Source organism: Phytophthora cinnamomi (genome assembly GCF_018691715.1).
Source record: "Phytophthora cinnamomi strain GKB4 chromosome Unknown Contig21, whole genome shotgun sequence".
NCBI classification, from domain to species: Eukaryota; Oomycota; class Peronosporomycetes; order Peronosporales; family Peronosporaceae; genus Phytophthora; species Phytophthora cinnamomi.
The window spans coordinates 82154-102580 of record NW_027150954.1 but is presented as its reverse complement, the minus strand read 5'-3'; the positions used below and the strand labels follow the sequence as shown (position 1 = coordinate 102580).

The 20427-nt window shown below is 53.2% G+C and overlaps 2 protein-coding genes across 2 annotated transcripts; both read right to left on the bottom strand.

The window, feature by feature from the left end:
• Positions 1-59: 59 nt before the first annotated feature.
• Positions 60-19517, bottom strand: IUM83_03465 (DNA/RNA polymerase; the record flags this gene model as incomplete). Its single annotated transcript, XM_067927468.1, has 4 exons — positions 60-263; positions 15367-18170; positions 18296-18796; positions 19184-19517. 4 exons carry the CDS (start codon positions 19515-19517, stop codon positions 60-62), a joined length of 3843 nt encoding a protein of 1280 aa, XP_067795262.1.
• An 81-nt stretch (positions 19518-19598) lies between these two features.
• IUM83_03464 (uncharacterized protein) lies at positions 19599-20060 on the bottom strand (the record flags this gene model as incomplete). The annotated part of the gene is made up of 1 exon (XM_067927467.1): positions 19599-20060. The coding sequence occupies one exon, from the start codon at positions 20058-20060 to the stop codon at positions 19599-19601; it is 462 nt and encodes a 153-aa protein (XP_067795263.1).
• Positions 20061-20427: the final 367 nt, after the last annotated feature.

Here is a 20427-nt window from a genome sequence, read left to right as displayed (position 1 = left end):
TGGACGAAGACCGGCGGATGCTGGGCTTCTAGAGTGCACCGTGCGGACAACTACCCTGTTCATGCTCCGCACACGCTCACCTCGAAATTATGCTCGACGTAGGTGTTCACAGGCTCGTCGTTGAGCCAGACGAAGAAACCGGCCGGGGGGCAGTAGTAAGCGGGCGGCGGCGGCATCATGAAGGCGCACTCTCCCTGCAGCGACGAGAACAGCACGTCCCTCATGGTCCACGAGTTGTCGAATGCCGAAGTAGTCGTAGATCTCTGGACGAATGCAGAAGAAGAATTATGCAGGTACACCGATTGGCTACAGTAAACAGTTTGGTCTTATCTTGGGATCCAAATTGGTTGGCTTGGTGTGGGTAATCGTATTGATGTCGGCGTATCAAAACCTAGTCGTTTAAGCACGTCAGCAACTGCCTGTTTGGATAACTTGAGCGTATCGGGATGCTGGAAGATGTAACGGGGTTACACGTACAAGTGGCTACAAGCCACTTGTGAATTTAACAGATAGGATATCTGTTAAAGTTTTAGATACTTCCTCACCTTGGTGTATGCCACACCAATGGATACATTGAAGTGGGCCACCACAATGAGTGGTCCACACATACCCAAAGATCCTATTGGTAGAGAGCAGCATCTTTCTAGCAATCAGAGACATGCATATTAGCGGGGCTCTGACAGCCAGCCGCTGCCAACCCTTTCATAGATGATAAACAGTTTTTAGCAGATTTAGGAGGAAGATCAATTTACAAACAATACAGTTCTCATTTTACCTTAAACTACCTACTTGGAATCTTATCTAAAGTTAAATTATATTTGTGTATTCAAATATAATCAACCTAAGTAATTACTAAGTACTTACGCTTCCTCATACACGTTGCGCAACGTGTAAGCTAAAGTAGTGAGTCAAGTTAGACCCACTACACCTGGTAGCACTTTGTAGTCCGTCCAACGACCGACTGCTTGACGTTCGTACGCGGCGTACGAACGCGGAGCCGAGAACCACATGAGCACGGAGGTGTCCATGGAGAGCTCCAACACGCCTGCAACGCATGTTGCACGCGCTGACTGCCCCCACCTGTCTGACCCAGAGTGGGAGGCCCTCCAACGACTGTCAACAGTCATTGGAGAAGCGGCGATAGCTACAATGCTGCGTACGCTATCGCCGACGGAGCAACATGGTGTTGCTCTGGGGTTCATCATGAAGGAGCAGCGTGATGCTGCTTCCTCAGTGACGGCGTCGTCAGGGACGACACCGCGTGCTCAACCATTAAAGTTGAGCGTAAGCAATTATGTGGGAAGAGAGGGCGAGCCTCTCCTCCGATGGCTTGTCGAACTCGAAACAGCCATAGCGGCTCGACGCATCGTCGACCCGCTGTCGAAGGTCGCGTTCGCCATGTCCTGCCTTGGCGGACGCGCAAGGAGTTGGGCGTATGGACGCCGACTCTCCGATCCTACGTGCTTCAGCAAGTGTTCAAAGAGGAGCTTAGACAAGCGTTTGAACCCCCGCAAAACGAGTTCCGGTCGAGGGCGGAGTTCCTCGACCTTCAGCAGGGTAAGCATGGCGTCCATGCTTACGCGCAGCGCACACGATACTTGGTCTCAAATATCGTGACGAATCCAATTGACGAGGCGACTAAGGTCGTCCCGTTCATGAAGGGACTTAGAGATGGGCCCGTGAAGAGCTATCTCTTCCGAGAGTACCCGAGTACTCTCGAAGCTGCAATCACCCTTGCCATGCAAGAAGAGTTTAGCCTGCGGCAGGCTAAACTCCATGTAAATGTACTGAGGCCGCAACCGCGACCGGTAGCGAGGACGGGACGTCCAGAACCAATGGACCTCTCGAACGCAACAACTGCTGGTTACCAGCAGCAAGGAGGCAACGTGCGATACTTCCATTGCCGAAGGATCGGTCACTTTGCACGGGAGTGCACAGCTCCCATGCCCCCTGGAGGTGGCCGTCGTGGCGATGCTAGGCATCGCCGCGGACCAACAATAAACGCGAACATCCAGTAGGCGCGGGGCGCCGTACTGGTAATGCAGTCACGCGTGCCCGGCATTGGGCAAGCAGCACTGATGACTGCAGCCCCCAGTGAGACTAGCTCTCGCTGCAAGGAACAAGATGACAGGTCGAACCTAGTCATCTTGAAGGTTTACTCGAAGAGAGTGAGTGACTCTCTTCGAGCATTGGTAGATTCAGGCGCGTCGAACAACTTTGTTCGACTACGGAGCCTGCCGAGTCTTGACTTCGAGGAGGTAAATGTACCTCGAAGTCTTCTGGAGGTACGACTGGCAACAGGTGCCATCGTGAAGACCGAGAAGCGCGTCGTGAACGTGCGCTTCTCGTACAAACAACGAGTGTTTGTCGAACACTTTATCGTCCTGGACCTGGACGATAAGTTCGACATGTAATGGGCATGCCGTGGCTTGCACGGCATGATCCGGTGATAGACTGGAAGAAGCGCACGCTCGTGCGCTCCGGCCGCGACAGCGGAACAGAGAGTGGTGGCCCTGTTACCGCAGCGCACGCACCAGCAGGTGCGCGGGGCTCACCAGTCGAGACAGCGCTTTATGCTGCTGTCCCGGAGTGCCCAAGAAGTGCGCGAGGGCGCGCACAAGTGGGATCCACGTCGGCGGTGCTGCAGACGTCGGAAGATGAGGATGTGTCGGTTCCGGGAACCAACACCCACGTTCAAGCGTGTAAGGGACAGTCCCTGACCCGAAGAGGTCAGGTCGACAACGACGCGTCGGCTCCGGGAGCCGACGCACCCTCGGTAATGGAGGGCTCCGCCAATGAATGGCGTCGAGGTGACGAAGGCGTGTCAACTCCGGGAGTTGACGCTGCAAACAGTGCGGACGGTTGCAAACGTACCGCACTGACACAATTTGCATGCTGTCGTGCAGCCGGGCTGCACGACGAAGCGCCATGCGATCAAGCCGGGCTTGATATCGCGCGCCCGCGGACAGGGTCCACCGGCGAACAACTGCCCACGGCCGGGCTTGGACCAGAAGAACAACTGTGCGACGCCAGGCTCCGCACAACAAGAAGACGGCGCAAGCGGAGAACGCTGCGCAAGTCTCGGTCCGGGACCGAGACGCATCAAGAGCAGTCTGCCGGGCAGACTGAGGCGGTGACGCCGGATGTCGAGACGCTAAGCGTCTTGACGCGCACCGATACTGGATTCCAGTATCGTGACATGGAACTCGCTAGTCCTCCGACGACGGCGTCGGAGTTGACTTCGCTTCCAGCCATGAGCTGGAAGCGCTTCACGCGCGACTTGCACGATGGACGCATCGAGCAAGTCTGCGTTCTTTCGGACAGCGAAAGAACGGCGAGCGAGAGCGAAGAGCTGAGGCAGCTCTTCATGGGAAGTACCACTGAGAGTGAAGACACTCTCAGTGCGAAGACGAAGCGAGAGCGCTTCGAGGAACAAGGTTGGGACTCGCTGAAGTCGAGTCCCTATTACGAATTGTTGAGGGAGTACAAAGACGTACTCCCGGAAGAGATTCCTGCGGAGCTTCCGCAGGATAAGGGCATTCAGCACGAGATTGATCTCGTGCCGGGCACGAAGTACTGTGTCACGCGGCAGTGGCCACTGCCGCGAGAGCAAGTGAAAGCGATCGACGACTTCTTTGAAAGTCGTCGTAAAGCAGGACAAGTGCGGGAATCAAAGTCCCGCACAGTGCTCCGACGTTCTGTGTCAAGAAGCCACAGGGCGGATGGCGCATCGTTCATGCCTACAACAAGCTGAACGATGCGACGGTACCGGCGCAGACACCGCTACCGCGAAAAGATGTTATCATCGATTCGATGGCCGGGAGCACCGTTTACAGTGCTCTCGACTTGCGAGATGGATTTTATCAAATCCTAATGCGTGAGAGCGATATCCCTCTCACGGCAGTGAGCACGCCAAGCGGCATGCTCTGGGAATGGCTAGTAATGCCACAGGGGCTTAAGAACGCCCCTGCGACTTTCAACAGGTGCGTGACGCACTTGTTGCGCTCTGTGCGCGACTTCGCACCGAGCTACTTCGATGATGTATTCATCCACAGCCGGGCTGTGGACGGGAAGACCGACGTAGAGATGCACCGGGTGCATCTCCGGAAGCTACTTGAGCTTATGCGAAAGCATAAGCTCTACGCGAACCTGAAGAAGTGTATCTTCGGGGCGAGCGAGATACCCGTCCTCGGGTGTCTCGTAGGGAAGAATGGTGTTCGCCCTGACCCGGAAAAGGTCAGAGTGATCAATGAATGTCCAACGCCTTCAAGTGTCAAGGAACTGAGGCAGTTCCTTGGCTTGGCCACGTACTTGTGCAAGTACGTGGAAGACTATGCGGGCAAGATTCGCCCGCTGTCACAGCTTCTTAAGAAAGAAGCTGTGTGGAAGTGGACAACCGATTGCCAAAAGGCATTCGATGCAGTCAAGCAGGGCTTGACTGAGGCGCCGATCACGGCAGTGGCTGACCAAGATCGCCTATTTCACGTAGTGTGCGACGCATCCGACTTCGCGATCGGATGTGCGTTGATGCAGCACGATCACGAGGGCCGCGATCGTGTCGTCTACTACCAATCGCGTCAGCTGAAGCCAGCTGAGCGCAACTATCCGGTAAATGACAAGGAACTCCTTGCCATGAGGTACGCACTCGCAAAGTTCCGAGTGTATCTACTTGGAAGTAGACCATTTGTGGTCTGCTCCGACCATGCATCACATTGCACTGCAGTGAAGTCGCCACACATATCACAAAGAATGGCGAGATGGCTCTCATTCTTTGCGGAGTATAACTTCCGGGTCGAATACAAACCCGGAAGATTGAACGTGGTGGCCGACGCGTTATCACGTCGGCCGGACTATGCAGAAGCTGTTGACGTCAATGCCATTGACGCCATGCGATCGAGCAAACCCATATCATCTTTGTTGGATGATGTGAAGGCCGCGTTCGCGCACGACGCGGACGCGAAGCTCTTGCTGGCCTATGGCACAGCGCCTTCTGACAAGTCCCGTCAGAAGCTGACCAAGCACCTTCGAGCGCGTGCACACCGCTTTCGTGTGCACGACGGACTACTGCTTTACAATGCAGTCGACGACAACGCGGATCGCGTTGTCGTGCCGAATGATCATGACCTGCGACTCAGGATCATGTACGAATATCGTGATGCCCCGACTGCGGGACATCTCGGGCGTGAGAAGACACACGTCTCTCTCACGCGTGACATCTATTGCCATCACCAGTACAAGTGGGTGCGCGAGTACATCCGTGCTTGCGAGATATGCCAACGCGTGAAGCCTGCGCCATTCGCGCAGGCTCCTTTACAATCACTACCGACTCCGTCGGAGTGTTGGAAGTCCATGTCTTTGGACTTCATCTTTGGTCTTCCCCCGGACAGCGGAGGGAATACCGGCGTTGTGGTCTTCGTCGACCGCTTCAGCAAGATGGTACATCTTGCTGCGGTGCCGGCAGTGGTGACCGCGAAGCAGACGGCCCGTCTGCTCGTCGACATGGTGTTCAAACACCATGGCATGCCGTCCGACATCGTGTCAGACAGAGACCCGCGCTTCACAGCGCACCTGTGGCAAGAAGTGTTTACACTTCTTGGGAGCCAGCTTTCAATGTCGACTGCGGATCATCCGCAGACGGACGGTCAAACCGAGCGCGTGAATCGCGTGCTCGTCGATATGTTGAAGAGCTACGCTCACTCGTTCCAATACTGGAGCGAGTGTTTATCGATGGCAGAGTTTGCCATCAACAACTCAGTGCATGCCTCGACCGGGCATACACCGTTCTACGTGAATGCCATGCGGCATCCACGCCTACCGAGTTTACTCGGAGTGATGGCTCCCACTTTAAGTGGGGGAGGATCTACGACTGCAATACAGCAGCCGCAGAAAACCGCTGACACTTGCACAGTGTCAGCTGCAACAATGGACAAACCACATGAGTCTGCGCAGGGCGCAGACTCCCCCAACAACAAGGCCAACGACCACGGGTCTGCGCAGGGCGCAGACACCGCAAAGAACCACGCAGAGGCCGGGCCTCTAGCGGAGAGCGAGCTGAATGACTTCAGCTCGGATGCAATCAGTTTCATCACCAAAAGACAAGCCGTAATTCGGTTTGTCCAAGATGCAATAGCAGCTTCTGTTGACCAACAGAAGCTGAACGCAGACAATGTGGGCAGAGGCAACACAAATGAATTCAAAGTTAGTTCATTGGTTTTGTTAGCTACGCAAAACCTGCCTAACCATGCAATTTCGGACTTCGGAGCAAGCAAGCTTGCCCCGCGCTTCATCGGGTCGTTCACTGTGTTGGCACGGCACGGCAACGCATATGCGCTAGACATACCGTCTAGCATGCGCCTCCATCCGACCTTTTACGTCGGACGGCTAAAGCCATACCTGCAGCACGAGCCATCTAGCTCGGCTGACCCGAAGCCTCGGCAGGAGCCGAGGCAGAAGCGGAGGACTTGGCCTCGGCGATGAGCAGCCTCTCCTCCAGCGCGTCCGCGCGCTGGAGCAACCCCTTCATCTGGGTCCCCAGCTCGACCTGGATATTCGAGGCGGTCTGCGAGACCGCCGCGACTTGAGCCTTCTGGTTCGCCAGCTCCTGCTTCAGGGCGGCGAACTCAGCGCCCTGCAAACACTCCACGGCGGTCACCCGGTCGTGGAGAGGCGCACATTGATCAGCCCGGGGCTGATCATACCCGGGGCGTGTTCCCACCCCCGCCACTGCCGATCCGTGACGCCCGCGGTTCAACCCGCTGGATTGTTGAGCGGATTGTTGACCATAGTATCCCGAAAACGAACCCACAAGGGGCTCGTTTTCGTATTCGTTGGAGAGGATTTCCTCCCCATCGAGATACATGGGAGCCGCGGGACGTCTTGCTGGAGGACGTTCCGGAAATGGTGAGGGCGTACGAAGAGCAGTACGCGCTGGCGCAGCGGAAGTAGCACAAGCGCTGCGGTCATCGCTAGAGCCCGAACCCTCACGTGCTAAGAACTTAGCACGGAGCTCTTTGAGACTCTCGGGCACACGGAATGATGTGTACTCGTTCCGGTCGCGGTCGCTCAAGCGGATCGCTCCTGGGAAGCACTTCGCGCACTGAAAGCCCTCGGGCACAGCGCACGGCACATCAGCCTCCGCCGCAGCAACGTGGAGTTGCTCCAGCTTTCCACGCTTCGAGTACGTCTCGAAGCGATCACGCGCTTGCTTAATCCGATCACGGTAAGCACTCGGTTTCTTGTTGAAGTTATCAACAAAGGCGTTCCAACTTTGACAAAGTGCCTGCCACTCGGGCGCTTTGCTGCGAGAAGATGTCTTCTTGCTTTGAAACCATCGGAGCTCATGAAAGAGTCCGATGTAGTAATCGCGCCTTTGATGGGTTTTCGCATCAAAGTGCAGCCCAGCAGCCACAGCGTCATCTTTGTTGGCGCTGCATACGTACAGCGGCACCTCATTCGGAGGTACCGAGTTCCCAAACGGTCCGTGATCTCGGACGCGGACGGCATCCACGGATCGCGCGCTGCAGGCGCAGCGCGCGGAGTACTGAGAGCCCCAACAGAAGCGAGTGGGGTATCGCTCTCAGTACGCGAACGCTTCGAACTCGAAGCGTCCGATTCGTCCCCTTCACGCGGGCGAATGTTCTTGGCATGAGGGTCGAGCGATTCGCTCGACACTGAGTCTTTGCGCTTTGAGGGCGAGTTTTCCTCGCACTCCATATCTTCATCGTCGTCGTCGAAGTCGACGACGTCGCCATACTTCGACTTCTGGCGTTCGAAGTAGTCGTCGATGGAGAGATGACTCCCCACCGACTTCGAGGTCTTCTTGTGAGGCGCGCTCATCATTGAATGAGCGCGGATTTCTTCTCCAAACGCGGAAAATTGACGAATGGTCAATTCCAAAAGATTGACGTGCGGGGACCCCGCGCGTCTAACCTTAAGGGGGGGATGGTGTAACGGGGTTACACGTACAAGTGGCTACAAGCCACTTGTGAATTTAACAGATAGGATATCTGTTAAAGTTTTAGATACTTCCTCACCTTGGTGTATGCCACACCAATGGATACATTGAAGTGGGCCACCACAATGAGTGGTCCACACATACCCAAAGATCCTATTGGTAGAAAGCAGCATCTTTCTAGCAATCAGAGACATGCATATTAGCGGGGCTCTGACAGCCAGCCGCTGCCAACCCCTTTCATAGATGATAAACAGTTTTTAGCAGATTTAGGAGGAAGATCAATTTACAAACAATACAGTTCTCATTTTACCTTAAACTACCTACTTGGAGTCTTATCTAAAGTTAAATTATATTTGTGTATTCAAATATAATCAACCTAAGTAATTACTAAGTACTTACGCTTCCTCATACACGTAGCGCAACGTGTAAGCGAAAGTAGTGAGTCAAGTTAGACCCACTACAGAATATATACTGGCAATGTCTACCAAATGACTTCACCAATCTCTGAATATTTGGCTGGTTATCTTCTGTTTCATGAAATTCGCAGTTCGAAGAACTGTCGTTTGGGGCTGTTTTTCGGATGTCATCAAGTGACATTGGTGCAACATTCTCCTACCTCAGAGATGTCATTGAGTAACAGGTGCAACACCAGCCATCTCTGGATACAGGGCGGTTAAACATCAACAGCGCCTGCAGTCGTCCAGAGATCTACGACTACTTCGGCATTCGACAACTCGTGGGTCATGAGGGACGTGCTGTTCTCGTCGCTGCAGGGAGAGTGCGCCTTCATGATGCCGCCGCCGCACCGGCTGCACCCTGCCGGTTTCTTCGTCGGGCTCATCGACGAGTCGTCGATGAGCCCGTGGACACCTACGTCGAGCATAGTTTCGAGCTCCGTTTATTGACCTAATCGATGGGATGCCTGTTCAAGTTACTCAAAATGTCCGTCCTACCAAGGTGCCGCTAATGGTACTTTGGGTACTCTAGAACATGTCGCCTACTCTGCTAATATGACCATCAAATTATTCATGACTCGAACGCTGGTATTGATGTGAAGATTGCCTCCAACCCACCACTTTACGCACTCGTCCGTATTGCTCGGGGCCCCAATGCGGTCGCTATTGATGCAGATTCAGTTTCCCACTTTCCTCGACGCACAGGCATACTCTAAGACTTCCATCGCTCTCTCCAAGTCTGTCATTGGTGGGAAAAGATCGCTATCTCTTCATTTTCAACAGCTCCCTATCATTTCTGCGGTCGCTTCTACCATTTATAAAGTGCAAGGGGAGACACTGGAATCTATGGTTGTCGTCGAAAGGAAGTCGTCGATCGGAATCATCAATAAGCCCCTGCAAACATACCTGCTGGTTTCTCGCTTCGTTTCTAGTTCGGCTTTCTCGACTTTATCTTCCTTTACTCCTACTTGTGCTCAGTGGTCCAAGCTCCAACATCGGCATTGCAAGAAGAAAAACGGTTATGCGCTCTATCCGCTGCTGTTTTGCAATTTTTTAATGCCAATTAATCTATTCCTTTTCAGTCTACATGTCGTTTGTTTCAACCTTCGAACTGCGCCCCCCTCCCCCCCCGGGTCCACCACCCGGGTCCCCGAATGCGTTCTACAAAAATTATCGCTTCATTTATAAGGCTCGTCCTGTTAAACCTTTTCTCTGTATGCAGGTGCGTTTTGGGCACATGCGTATGTGAATTATGCACTTTATCGGTAAATAAATGATTCTAACATGTAAAACTAGTACGATAAACTTGGTTGAGCTACCGCTTACGACATTTTTTTATTTAGGTCTGTGTGTAGTGGGTCTAACTTGACTCACTACTTTCGCTTACACATCGCGCTACGTGTATGAGGAAGCGTAAGTACTTAGTAATTACTTAGGTTAATTATATTTGAATACACAAATATAATTTAACTTTATATAAGACTCCAAGTAGGTAGTTTAAGGTAAAATGAGAACTGTATTGTTTGTAAATTGATCTTCCTCCTAAATCTGCTAAAAACTGTTTATCATCTATGAAAGGGGTTGGCAGCGGCTGGCTGTCAGAGCCCCGCTAATATGCATGTCTCTGATTGCTAGAAAGATGCTGCTTTCTACCAATAGGATCTTTGGGTATGTGTGGACCACTCATTGTGGTGGCCCACTTCAATGTATCCATTGGTGTGGCATACACCAAGGTGAGGAAGTATCTAAAACTTTAACAGATATCCTATCTGTTAAATTCACAAGTGGCTTGTAGCCACTTGTACGTGTAACCCCGTTACACTGTGCCAAGAACCGTTTTGGATGTCACGCAGTTTTGGGACCTAAGCGCGGCAGGACCAACTCATCGAATCATTCGGGGTGGCTTTTATTCAAGAAGGTGCGGTAGTCGGCATTGGCTTGTTCTGAGACGACATTAAATTTCCCTCCGAAAAGAGCGTAGACAGTGTTAGCCGGACTGACGCCCTGCTTGTACCATGTCTCGAATTGCGCCTTCTTCAGCCTCGTTGCGATCGTTGTCGTGGCTGATACCGTCTTGGTCGCCTGAAGCATTTTCGCTACAGGTTCGGTATTGTACTTCTCCATCAAGATCGTGATCATTGCCATTTCAGGCGATTGGTCCTTGTTGCGTACTCCAACGTATTCTTTCCACTCCCTGAAGTGTCAGTTTGTCAGAACCTTGTCAACTCTGGAATCAAGCTTCAAAAACGTGAATATGTCGTCCGAGGATTGACCGAGTCTCAGCCATTCCTCGATTCTCTCGGCATTGGCGGATTTCGACTTGGACCCAAAACCTCTTTCTTCTCCGCTGGTGTCGTCGTCTTGGTCCGCTGAGATCTGGTGAGTTCGCAGGAATCTCGCGGCTCGATATAGGCCGTCAGGACGTGCATGCTCTTGAGTGGAGGACTCGACTATCACGGGTAGTGTCAGGCCGGTCTTGGCTGAAGCTGGATCGGCACTTGCGATGAGAATAGCGAACACCGCAAGCACCACGCTCATGGCGCTATCTTGTTTCTTTGCGATTCAGATCAGTGGGCTGAGTGCTGGGAAGCAAGTTTTGAAGTGAGCTTGTTGCATCCAGACGGATGAATTTTCACATCACACGGAGCGAGTGGTCTGGCAAGCACCACTTTCTAATCACCAATTGCCTTCATCTCGCTCTAAACTTTTAGTTGAGCTGACAGGTATAGGTTTTACTTCTCGCTCTACTAAAATGAGGTCTACAGACGCTCGATTGAACACATAAATATCATGGTACATGTACCATGATATTTATGTCCCAGGATCACGTGCTTGCCGTTGCATCTGTTCTACTTGCTAAAAAAACTGTATTCGTATTTGCTGTTAATGGAGTCAAGGTGTCAGTCTTCCAGGTGTCGGCATATCACACGCGGGGACAGATACGATTACTCTAGACTACTCAGTTGACACCTCCTGGAGCTGAGCCTCGCCTAGAACGGGAGCATGACATCATGGGAGTTTCCAGCGTTAGCTGGCCCTTCGTCCACCGTTGACGACAGGGATAGGGACAGTGATGAGAGAGCAATTATCGGCGACCGCAACCCCGGTAGGTCTTTAGGCTGCTCCCCGCAAGCGTTCCGGTTTACATGCAATATACAGCGGACTCGGAGCGACGGCACAAGTGCGCTAGCCGTGCTCCATGTCCCTCGGCACGACGCCAGCGCGCATACTGACGTCGAAGTCCCCGCGGCTTCTCTCCGCGGTCCTCACCACCCTACTGCTCTACCACGCGCATACGTAACCCCACACAGCGTACCTCGTGCAGTGCCGCCGTACCCCAATTCCCGATAGGTAGCAACAATAACTCCGCGTCCGACACCAAGTAGCTTAGATTAGTTCGTCGTTAATGCTCTTCCCGCGCTAAATCCAGAACTGAGGGCCAGGCTTGCCAGTCCGCAAGGCCGCACCCTCCTATCTACCGAAGTCCCCTCGATCCGCGCCAATCCTACTTGCTACGGTGTCCGTGCTAACCTACTCACCTCACGCTGTCTCTCTGCCGCTCATCGGTTCTTCCTCGTCGCCTCTCCTTCTCCGCATACGGCACGTCGTTCGTCCTAGCCGTGTCGTCTCTCCTTGCGATCTTCTCGAGTCGCCCAGCTTCAATGGCGACCCTCTGTATCCCTTCTAGATCCCTCGCGCTTGTGGCACCAGCCCGCTGGCTTGCATCCGCCACCAACTGACTGCTCGTTCACTCCTTCGTCACCGTCCTCTTCGTCATGGTGACGCTGTCAAGTCGATCACCGTTCGCCCGTCGTCACGCGGGTCACCGTCGTGGAGCTTGGCCACGAGAAAATCCCTACTACTACACAGGTCTGTACTAATCAACACCTGAAGTTGACCAAGACCTTCAAAGCTGCTCATCCTCATAGAAAGCATCACACGCATTAAGTCGATTCCACGCGGAAGCTCTTCGAATGTACAATTCGTGATCGGTAACATACGCGAAGTCTCTGAAAACGCGAGATAAAAGTCATTTATCGGGGCCATCAAGTTAAGTACCGTATTTAAGTTCTCCTACTCTCCTAATTCATACCGTAGAAAACGTGCAAAACGTACGAAAGGGGCTGAAAGTGAACAAAACCATACAACGCTACAACTTCAAGAATCTGTGGTATTAGTGTGAAGTAGGAGATTATGTCTCGTATGTGTAGAGATTTGTATAGGAGTTCTCGCCATAACTTGAGTTTTGAAAACGACCCTCTCTGCATTTCGCTCGCAGGTCGCAGTTATTTAGTTGGCCTCACGTGTGAGCGCCCATGCATTCCTACTACGTCGTGCTGCTGGCTGTAGCCTTCTTCGTAAGTGTTGATCCCGCGTCCAGCGCCACAGAATCCGAGATGTTCACCCACGAGGAAAGCTTACCTGATTCAGCTTTCTGGATGGCTTCGGTGGTTCAAAGAGGTTCTTGAGGGGCCACAAAGCGTTGGAAAGCACCGATGAAGGCGATGAAGAGAGAGCATGGGGATTCAATATGGCCGATGGCATCTTCGGAGACAAGACCCAGCTGAAGACTTCCAGCGACATGATCGCGTCCTGGCTGAAGGTCCCGTGTCAGTGAAAGATGCCATCAGCGCGTCAAAGCTCAATCAAGCAGGATCGATTACTTTTGTCAGTGTACATGACAAAGCTCGACTAATCCAACGCAGACGAGACCATGGCTGATGCGCCGATGGCGTCCTTCGAGGCTGATAAAGTGGCATCTATGCTGGCGGCAGCAGCGACAATGCCGGAAACGAAAGTTATCGCTAGACTGCGCAGCCTCGTCGCTGGAAGGGATTGGGCAGTTCCACGGAGAGCATATTCAGAGTGTTGAAGGTCGACAGAAAGGCCGATGACTTGTTTGATAGCCCCGCGCTTGCTACATAGTTGAGCTACCTCACGGAATTCAACAAATATCACTCCACTAGGCAAGAGTTGAAGACCTATGTGTTCGGGAAACATTATGGAAGCAAAGCAGGCTTTCCGAAGATGCTTACAACAGCGGACGACGCCGGTAGTGCTGGAGCGAAGAAGTTGCAGGACAAGATCTTCACTTGCTGGCTGAACAACCCCATACACCCGATGAACATGTCGTGAAACTCGAACTTGGCAAAGCAGATGACGAGCTCCTTAGCAGCCCGTTGCTGGTGACGTACGCCCAATACATCCATGCGTCCAACAAGGAGTATCCTCGCACTCAGACGATTAAAGAGCTACACCCAGGCTACAACCAGGGCTGCGAAAAATATAATTACTGAAAAAAATCATTGAGATTCTTTATTTTAATGATTAATTATGAACTGATAGATTGTTCCATCGCTTTTCTAGAATGATATCCGATGATTTTATGGGTGTATTCTTTCGCATGCATTCGATTTCATCGCTTTATTTTCATATAAAACGGGTCCAGCTGCCTAGTTTTGCTTTTAAAGCCTGTTAAAGGGATTTATAGCCGCATATTAGCCTTTTTCTTCTGTTAATTCAGTTGTTTTACCAGACGTAAGTACTCAGAAATTGGTTTCAATTCTAAGAAATAATTGAATTATCAAAACTATGATAGAAATTGTCGCTGGATTAATCTAACATTATACTACTATAGTAATTTTCCTAGGCGCAGAAAAACGCCTTCTACCAAGAAACTTGATGTAAGCAGACCGCTCAGTTCATGCAATGGATGATTCAAGGAAAGAAACCGGATGACATTTACAAGAACGTGCTCATGGTTGAATTGACCAGCAGTCCGAATGGTGACATTTGGCGCGCGGACTGCAAGGACTACGACGCGAAGGGCGCAGAAACACCCTTGGCATTAGTTGTCGCCTCTCATTAATACAGTACCAAATTTCTTCGAAAGTGTGCACAGGTATAGAAAGTCACAGAAAACAGGATTCGTGGTATTCCTAAACGCTTAAAACAACATTAGAATCAATCGATCTGATTTCCCAATGTTGATCACTTACCCAATGTTCTACAGCCTGTAGACTACAGGTTACCACTTGATTAAGAGTCTTTCTGCGATGGCAAGCTCAAAGAGCTCAGGGTCGGACAAGTATATCCATTCCACAAACTCACAGCGTCGTTGTTCACTGGGGCACCTCCTCAGAGCATCAGCGATGTCGTACTCCTGATGTCGTTGGAAAATCCACAACGCGACCTCAAAGTGACCACCAAGCACAGCCGATTCTACAGCAGCGGTCGTGCATCCCTCGTGGCGATAGCAATCCAGCCATTGAACCATTTCAAGATGGCGTCGTTCCGCTGAACTGTCCAACGCAGCCGTAGTGCATCTTTCACTTCTGTGTGCGTTTAGCCATTGCGCAACATCGAGGTGGCTATTCCAAGCTGCCTCGTTTATTGCGCGAATAGTGCATCCTTCGTTTCGGTGGGCATGAAGCTTTTCCACCACTTTAAAGTGTCCGTTTTCAGCAGCGCATCCATCGCTCTGACTGTACACCCCTCAGACCTATTGCCATGCAGCCAAACCACCACTTCAAGGTGACCATTAGCTGCAGCCTTGTCCATTGATCTGAGCTATCGCTCTGCGCGGTGGACTTGCAAAGTAAAACTGACATGTATTAATATTTGGTTAACGAGAGCTAGTCTTCTCTGTTGAAGTTGTGCTGCAAGCTGTTTACGTTGACATTCAAAAGGGGTCGGATGACGCCGCGTCCGTAGCACTAACTACCGACTGTGGTGTTGTCGGATCGGCGTGATGTCGCTTGCCGGGAGCAACACAGACGCATCACTCCCCCCCCGTTTTCGCTGCGTCGGCGCGACAGACTCGCGTAGGGCTCTCCACCTCGCCTGTAGGGCATGGTGCCTGGGGTGTGCGACGACGTAGGCTTCGGCTAGTTTCGGGATATCCTCAAGCATGACGCGGGCAGGCTCCCAGGACGCTTCGAGAGGGTCGAGACCAACCCACTGGACCTTGAGTTCGTAGTCGTCGGGGCCTTTGCGACAGTCCAGTAGCTTCTCGACCAGGTGACCCCCAGCGCCGTGGTGGACGTGGTCGAGCAGGTCTTCGGTAACCTCGCGCTGGGAATCACGGTAGAACTTCAATCTTGAGGCATGATGCAGGGTGATTCCATACGGAGCGACGAGGTCCTGGACTTGAAAAGTGTAGTCGTTTACGGTAGCAACGATACGCTTGGGCCCGTGCCAGTAGAGAGCTAGCTTGTTTCGGCGCGGTAAGACGCTAGCTGCCAGGACGAAGTCTCCAACTTCAAATTTGGGCATTGCCACCCCGACGCGCTGGTTGTGGCGGTCCCGTCTCTGCTGCGTTTTTGCGGCACTCGTGTTTGCCACAGACCGGTGCATCTCGTCGAGGGCGCCTCTAACCTGCGTGAGGTGCTGCTGCTGGAAATTGGCTAGGCGGTCTTCACTAAGATGGATGATATTGTCGCCGCGCACGATCGCTCGCAGTTGAGAGGACCCCGGTAAACCGGTAAAAACCGTGAGTGGGGCAACCATGCCGAGACGATCCGAGGGCATGGTGTTCAGACTGTACTGGACGACAGGTAGTAAACTTGGCCAGTCCATGATCCGCAGCTTCCGCTCGCTCAGCAGGGCCTTCATGGCCTTTAAAACCAAGCGATTTACGACTTCGACAGACCCGTTCGCCCAGGGGCAATAGGCTGTCACAAAGTGGCGCTGGGCGCCAAATAGCCGGCGAAGGCTGCCGATCAGCTGGTTCTTGAAGTGGGTGCCTTGGTCAGACACCCACTGGTACACAATGCCAAATCGCTTGAACCAGTCTACAAGAGCAGATAGCGCTTCGTCAGCCGTGGCGGCGGGGCACCCAACGAGTTCAGTGTAGACGGACATTCCGTCTTTCAGGACGAGCACGTATTGGAGGCCCGTCGAACTTGCTGGAAGGCTGAGAAAGTCAAAATGTAAGACTTCGTTGGGCTGCGTAGCACGGAGAGTAGGCCCAAATGGTCGAGGCTCGCGAGAGTTTCCAGTACTCAGGCAGTGAATGCATCCGCGAATAAATGCCTCGACGTCAGTAGGCATTGTCGGCCAGTAGAAAACGTCCTTGATCATGTGCAATGTGGCCTTGATACCGCGGTGACCGCTGGCACCGGCATGACCGATAACACATACACGCTGATGAAGATCGCCAGCATCGGGAGGAAGCCAAACCTTTCCTGTGTTGGTCACGTACAGGTCTCGCTCAGAATCAAGAGTCACGTCGTCAGGAGCGCGAAGTGTGATGGCTTCATCTTGAACGTGGCGTATCTCGGTCGATGTAGGCCACTCAAAATCTGGTTGTTGGAGTGGGGCAACCTGATCGACGACAGCGAGTTGTCGAAGTTGGAGCGTGCTAGGTGGTGGGTCGTCTCTGTGCGCACCCCACCGAGAAAGTAGGTCCCCCCAGACATTCTCCTCGCCACTTACGTGCTCGATCTCATAATTAAAGCACAATAGTCCGAGCGCCCACCGTTGTAGCTTGTCGGCTTGGTACCGATGTATGCCAGCGTCGACGGCGTACGGGTTGAAGATGTAAATCAAATTCCGATGGTCCGTAAAAATAGTGAAACTACCGGGACGCAGAAGGAGGTAGTCAAGGCGCTGACAGGCTTCGACTATAGCGAACGCCTCCTTCTCCACAATGGCCCACCGACTGGCAGCACCTACAAACTTTCCACTGAGGAATGCAAGTGGCTCATGCCGTTGCTCGCCTCGGGGCTTTTCCAGGTCGCCTGGTGGTATCTGGGTAGCTACAGCTCCCCAATACTCAGCGCTTGCGTCGGTGAATAGGCACACATCCCAATCCGCTCGAGGGTGTGCGAGGGGCGTAATTCGGGCTAGAGCGTCCTTCAAATTGTTGAGACTGGCGGTCTCCTCTTGTCCCCACTGGCATTCATCCAACTTGGTCTTCTGCAGTTTGGACTTCTTTCGGCTGCCTGTGATCTTCATGGCCACCTCCAACGTCTTGTACAGCGGACCCGTGATGTCCGCGTACTCCGAGATGCTGGTTCGCATCCAGTTAGCGGCACACAGCAGTTGTTGGAGGTCAGCGGCGGTAATCGGGGGCGCCATGTCGACAAGCCCTTGAATGCGATCCGGACAATGCGTCACCCCGGCTGCGGATATCACCCTACCGCACGACTTAATACTCTTCGTGAAGAATACGCACTTCCCTGGGTGAAGCTTTAAGCCGTAGTCCGCACACTTCTGCATGACCCTATCGAATAAGTCACACAATTCCGCCTCCGCCGCCGCATACCCTAACAAATCGTCCAGCCATGCTAGGACGCCGCGGTTAATCTCGTCTCGGAAGATCTCTTCTACTGCTTGCTGGCAGAATGCGACTGAATCGGTGGCTCCCATGGGGACACGGAGGGGCGTGTACATGCCTCGGTGGGTCATGAACGTGTAGAGCTCTTGGGATTTGGGGTCGAGAGGCAGCTGCCAGTAGCCTTTAAACCAATCGCAAGAAAAGAAAACCGTGGCGCCTTCGACATGAGTGATCACGACTTCCAGCTGCGGCATGGGGAAGGGCATGGCCTCTGTGCACGCATTTACTGCGTGGTCGTCGATGGTCATGCGTAGGTCTCCCACGTCCTTCTTCGGGACGATGCGTGGTGGCGAGCACCATCGACTGCGGTTGTTCTCTCGAATCAGCATCGCGTCGAGCAGTTCCTTCACGTGCGCGTCCAGAAATATGCGGTGGAGCAGCGGGTATCGACGAGCTTTGCATTTACGGGCGTAGCACCAGGCTTAAGTCGAACCTTGAGTGGAGCAACTTTAACCGGCGGGTCCAAACCAAACTGCACACGGAAATTGTCGGTGTACTTGTCCAACGACGCTTTCATTCGTAGTAGGCCCCGATCGCTTAGCCCACGTGCGACAGCCTCCTTTAAGCCCTTGACAAAAAGCTCTTGAACGCGCTGGGAGGCCACGTCATCGCTCTCGAACTTCGGCGTGAGGGCAAAATCTTCCAATGGGGTCGCTTCGCTGCTGGATGGTGGGTCGTAGCAAGCCTGATACTGGAGTCTTTGCATCTTCAGCATCGGCGAGCTGTCAGGTGGCAGCTGGGCGCCACCTCCCCCGTCGTATTCCGGCTGGTTTGTAAGCGCTGCCACCAAAAACGCGTCCACCGAGTATCCTAACCGCTCCATCATCGGACGGCCAATCGTAATGGTGAGCTCCTCGTCCGTTTCGTCCACCCAGCACCGTAGGTTTCTTAGCACTAGGGGCCCAGCTGAAGTGGCTAGACTCACTTTGCGTATCAGGGCGAGCCGAGATAGCACAACGAGCTGGCCCCCGACCGGTCTTCCATACGCTGGTGTGGGTGCGTCGCGCAGGTCGAGGCCCGGGTCGAGTTTCAGTAGCGCCTCAACAGCTGCGCGGGAAATGAGAGTGTCGTCAGACCCACTGTCGAGGAGAGTTGCAGTCACCTCTAGCCCATCAGCAACGGCAATAACGTGACCGGGCGCTGTCGGTGTCCCTTCGGAACTGCTGCCAGAGGGGACGCCACCATCAGGAGGTACGTACAGTTTTTTCGTGTGCAGACGCTGTTTTGCTTGCTACCTTTCGCGCACTTCCGCGATAAGCTTCTCTGCTTCGCCTGGTTGCGCGTGCGGGCAATGACGCACACTGTGCTCTGGAGAAGCACATTTCAAGCATGGTAGCGCAGGGCGCTTACGCTCACCTGTAGTAGACTGGTCACTGCTCGGTTTACTGCTGGTCGTCGTTGAACTGCTGTTTGTGCTCGGGTGCGGCGGCTTACCGCGTTGCTGGCGTTGGCCTGGCTTTGCCTCTGGTGCAGGCTTCTGGGCTCGCGCGTCGTCATTCCACTGCATGTACTGGGCCAACATTGTGGTGACCCACTTACAGAATGGAACAATTTGCTTCTTCATCTCCTTGTTTGATTCCATGGTGAGCTGATGCCGGACAATTTTTCGAAACCAGGCCGGCTGCAGCGCCTCCAATAGGTAGCCCACGATGCGTCTCGGCGCCTTGCGGAACATGTCGTCGCCAAGATTGTGAGCCTCCAGAATCTTGTACATGTCCGCCTGGAGTTGGTTCATACGCGACTGAGCCTCCTTCAACTTGACATTCATGCGCAGCGACTTCATAGCTTCATCTATAGTCAAGTAGTTGTCTCTATCCACTGGAACGTTGGCCTCCAGGAAATATTGCACTCACTGCTCGTCGGTGATCGTTTCGGGAGCACACCCGAACTCGAACATTGCAATGCGACGACGAGTATCCCCGTCGATACACGCCATGACAGGCATGACAAACGGTCGATTTGAGGGGGTCTGGAAAGCCGAAAGCGCAATGGTGTAGGCCTCGTACTGCCGCATGAAGGTTCGGCGCTCCTCAAACGTACTCCCTCGGTAGACAGGGGCTGCGGGAAGATTCGGGGCATTCAGCACCGGGGTCGAAACGTCGGTCATGGACACGTCGCTGACACCACCCGGGGAGGCTGGTACCGGTGTCGCGGGACCGAACGGGTTGATGATCGGAGCGCTCATTCGGCGGGCGGCTGCAGCACGGTGTGCAGCGTCGGCGGCTTCGTTGCCGGTCTCTACATTGAGTCGTTCGAAGTTTTCTGTCAACTCGGAAAACGACGTGTGTCGTACCGAGCGACGGCGTCCCATGTTCGGGCTTGAGTCTTGATGCTCAACCGAACTAAAGAATTCTTTGATTTGAGCTATCGCTCTGCGCGGTGGACTTGCAAAGTAAAACTGACATGTATTAATATTTGGTTAATGAGAGCTAGTCTTCTCTGTTGAAGTTGTGCTGCAAGCTGTTTACGTTGACATTCAAAAGGGGTCGGATGACGCCGCGTCCGTAGCACTAACTACCGACTGTGGTGTTGTCGGATCGGCGTGATGTCGCTTGCCGGGAGCAACACAGACGGATCATCCATTGCATCGGTAGTACAGCCTTCAGATCGATTTGCGTCAAGCCACTTCACCACCTCGAGGTGTCCATTTGCTGCTGCTAGATTCATCGCGTTCGACG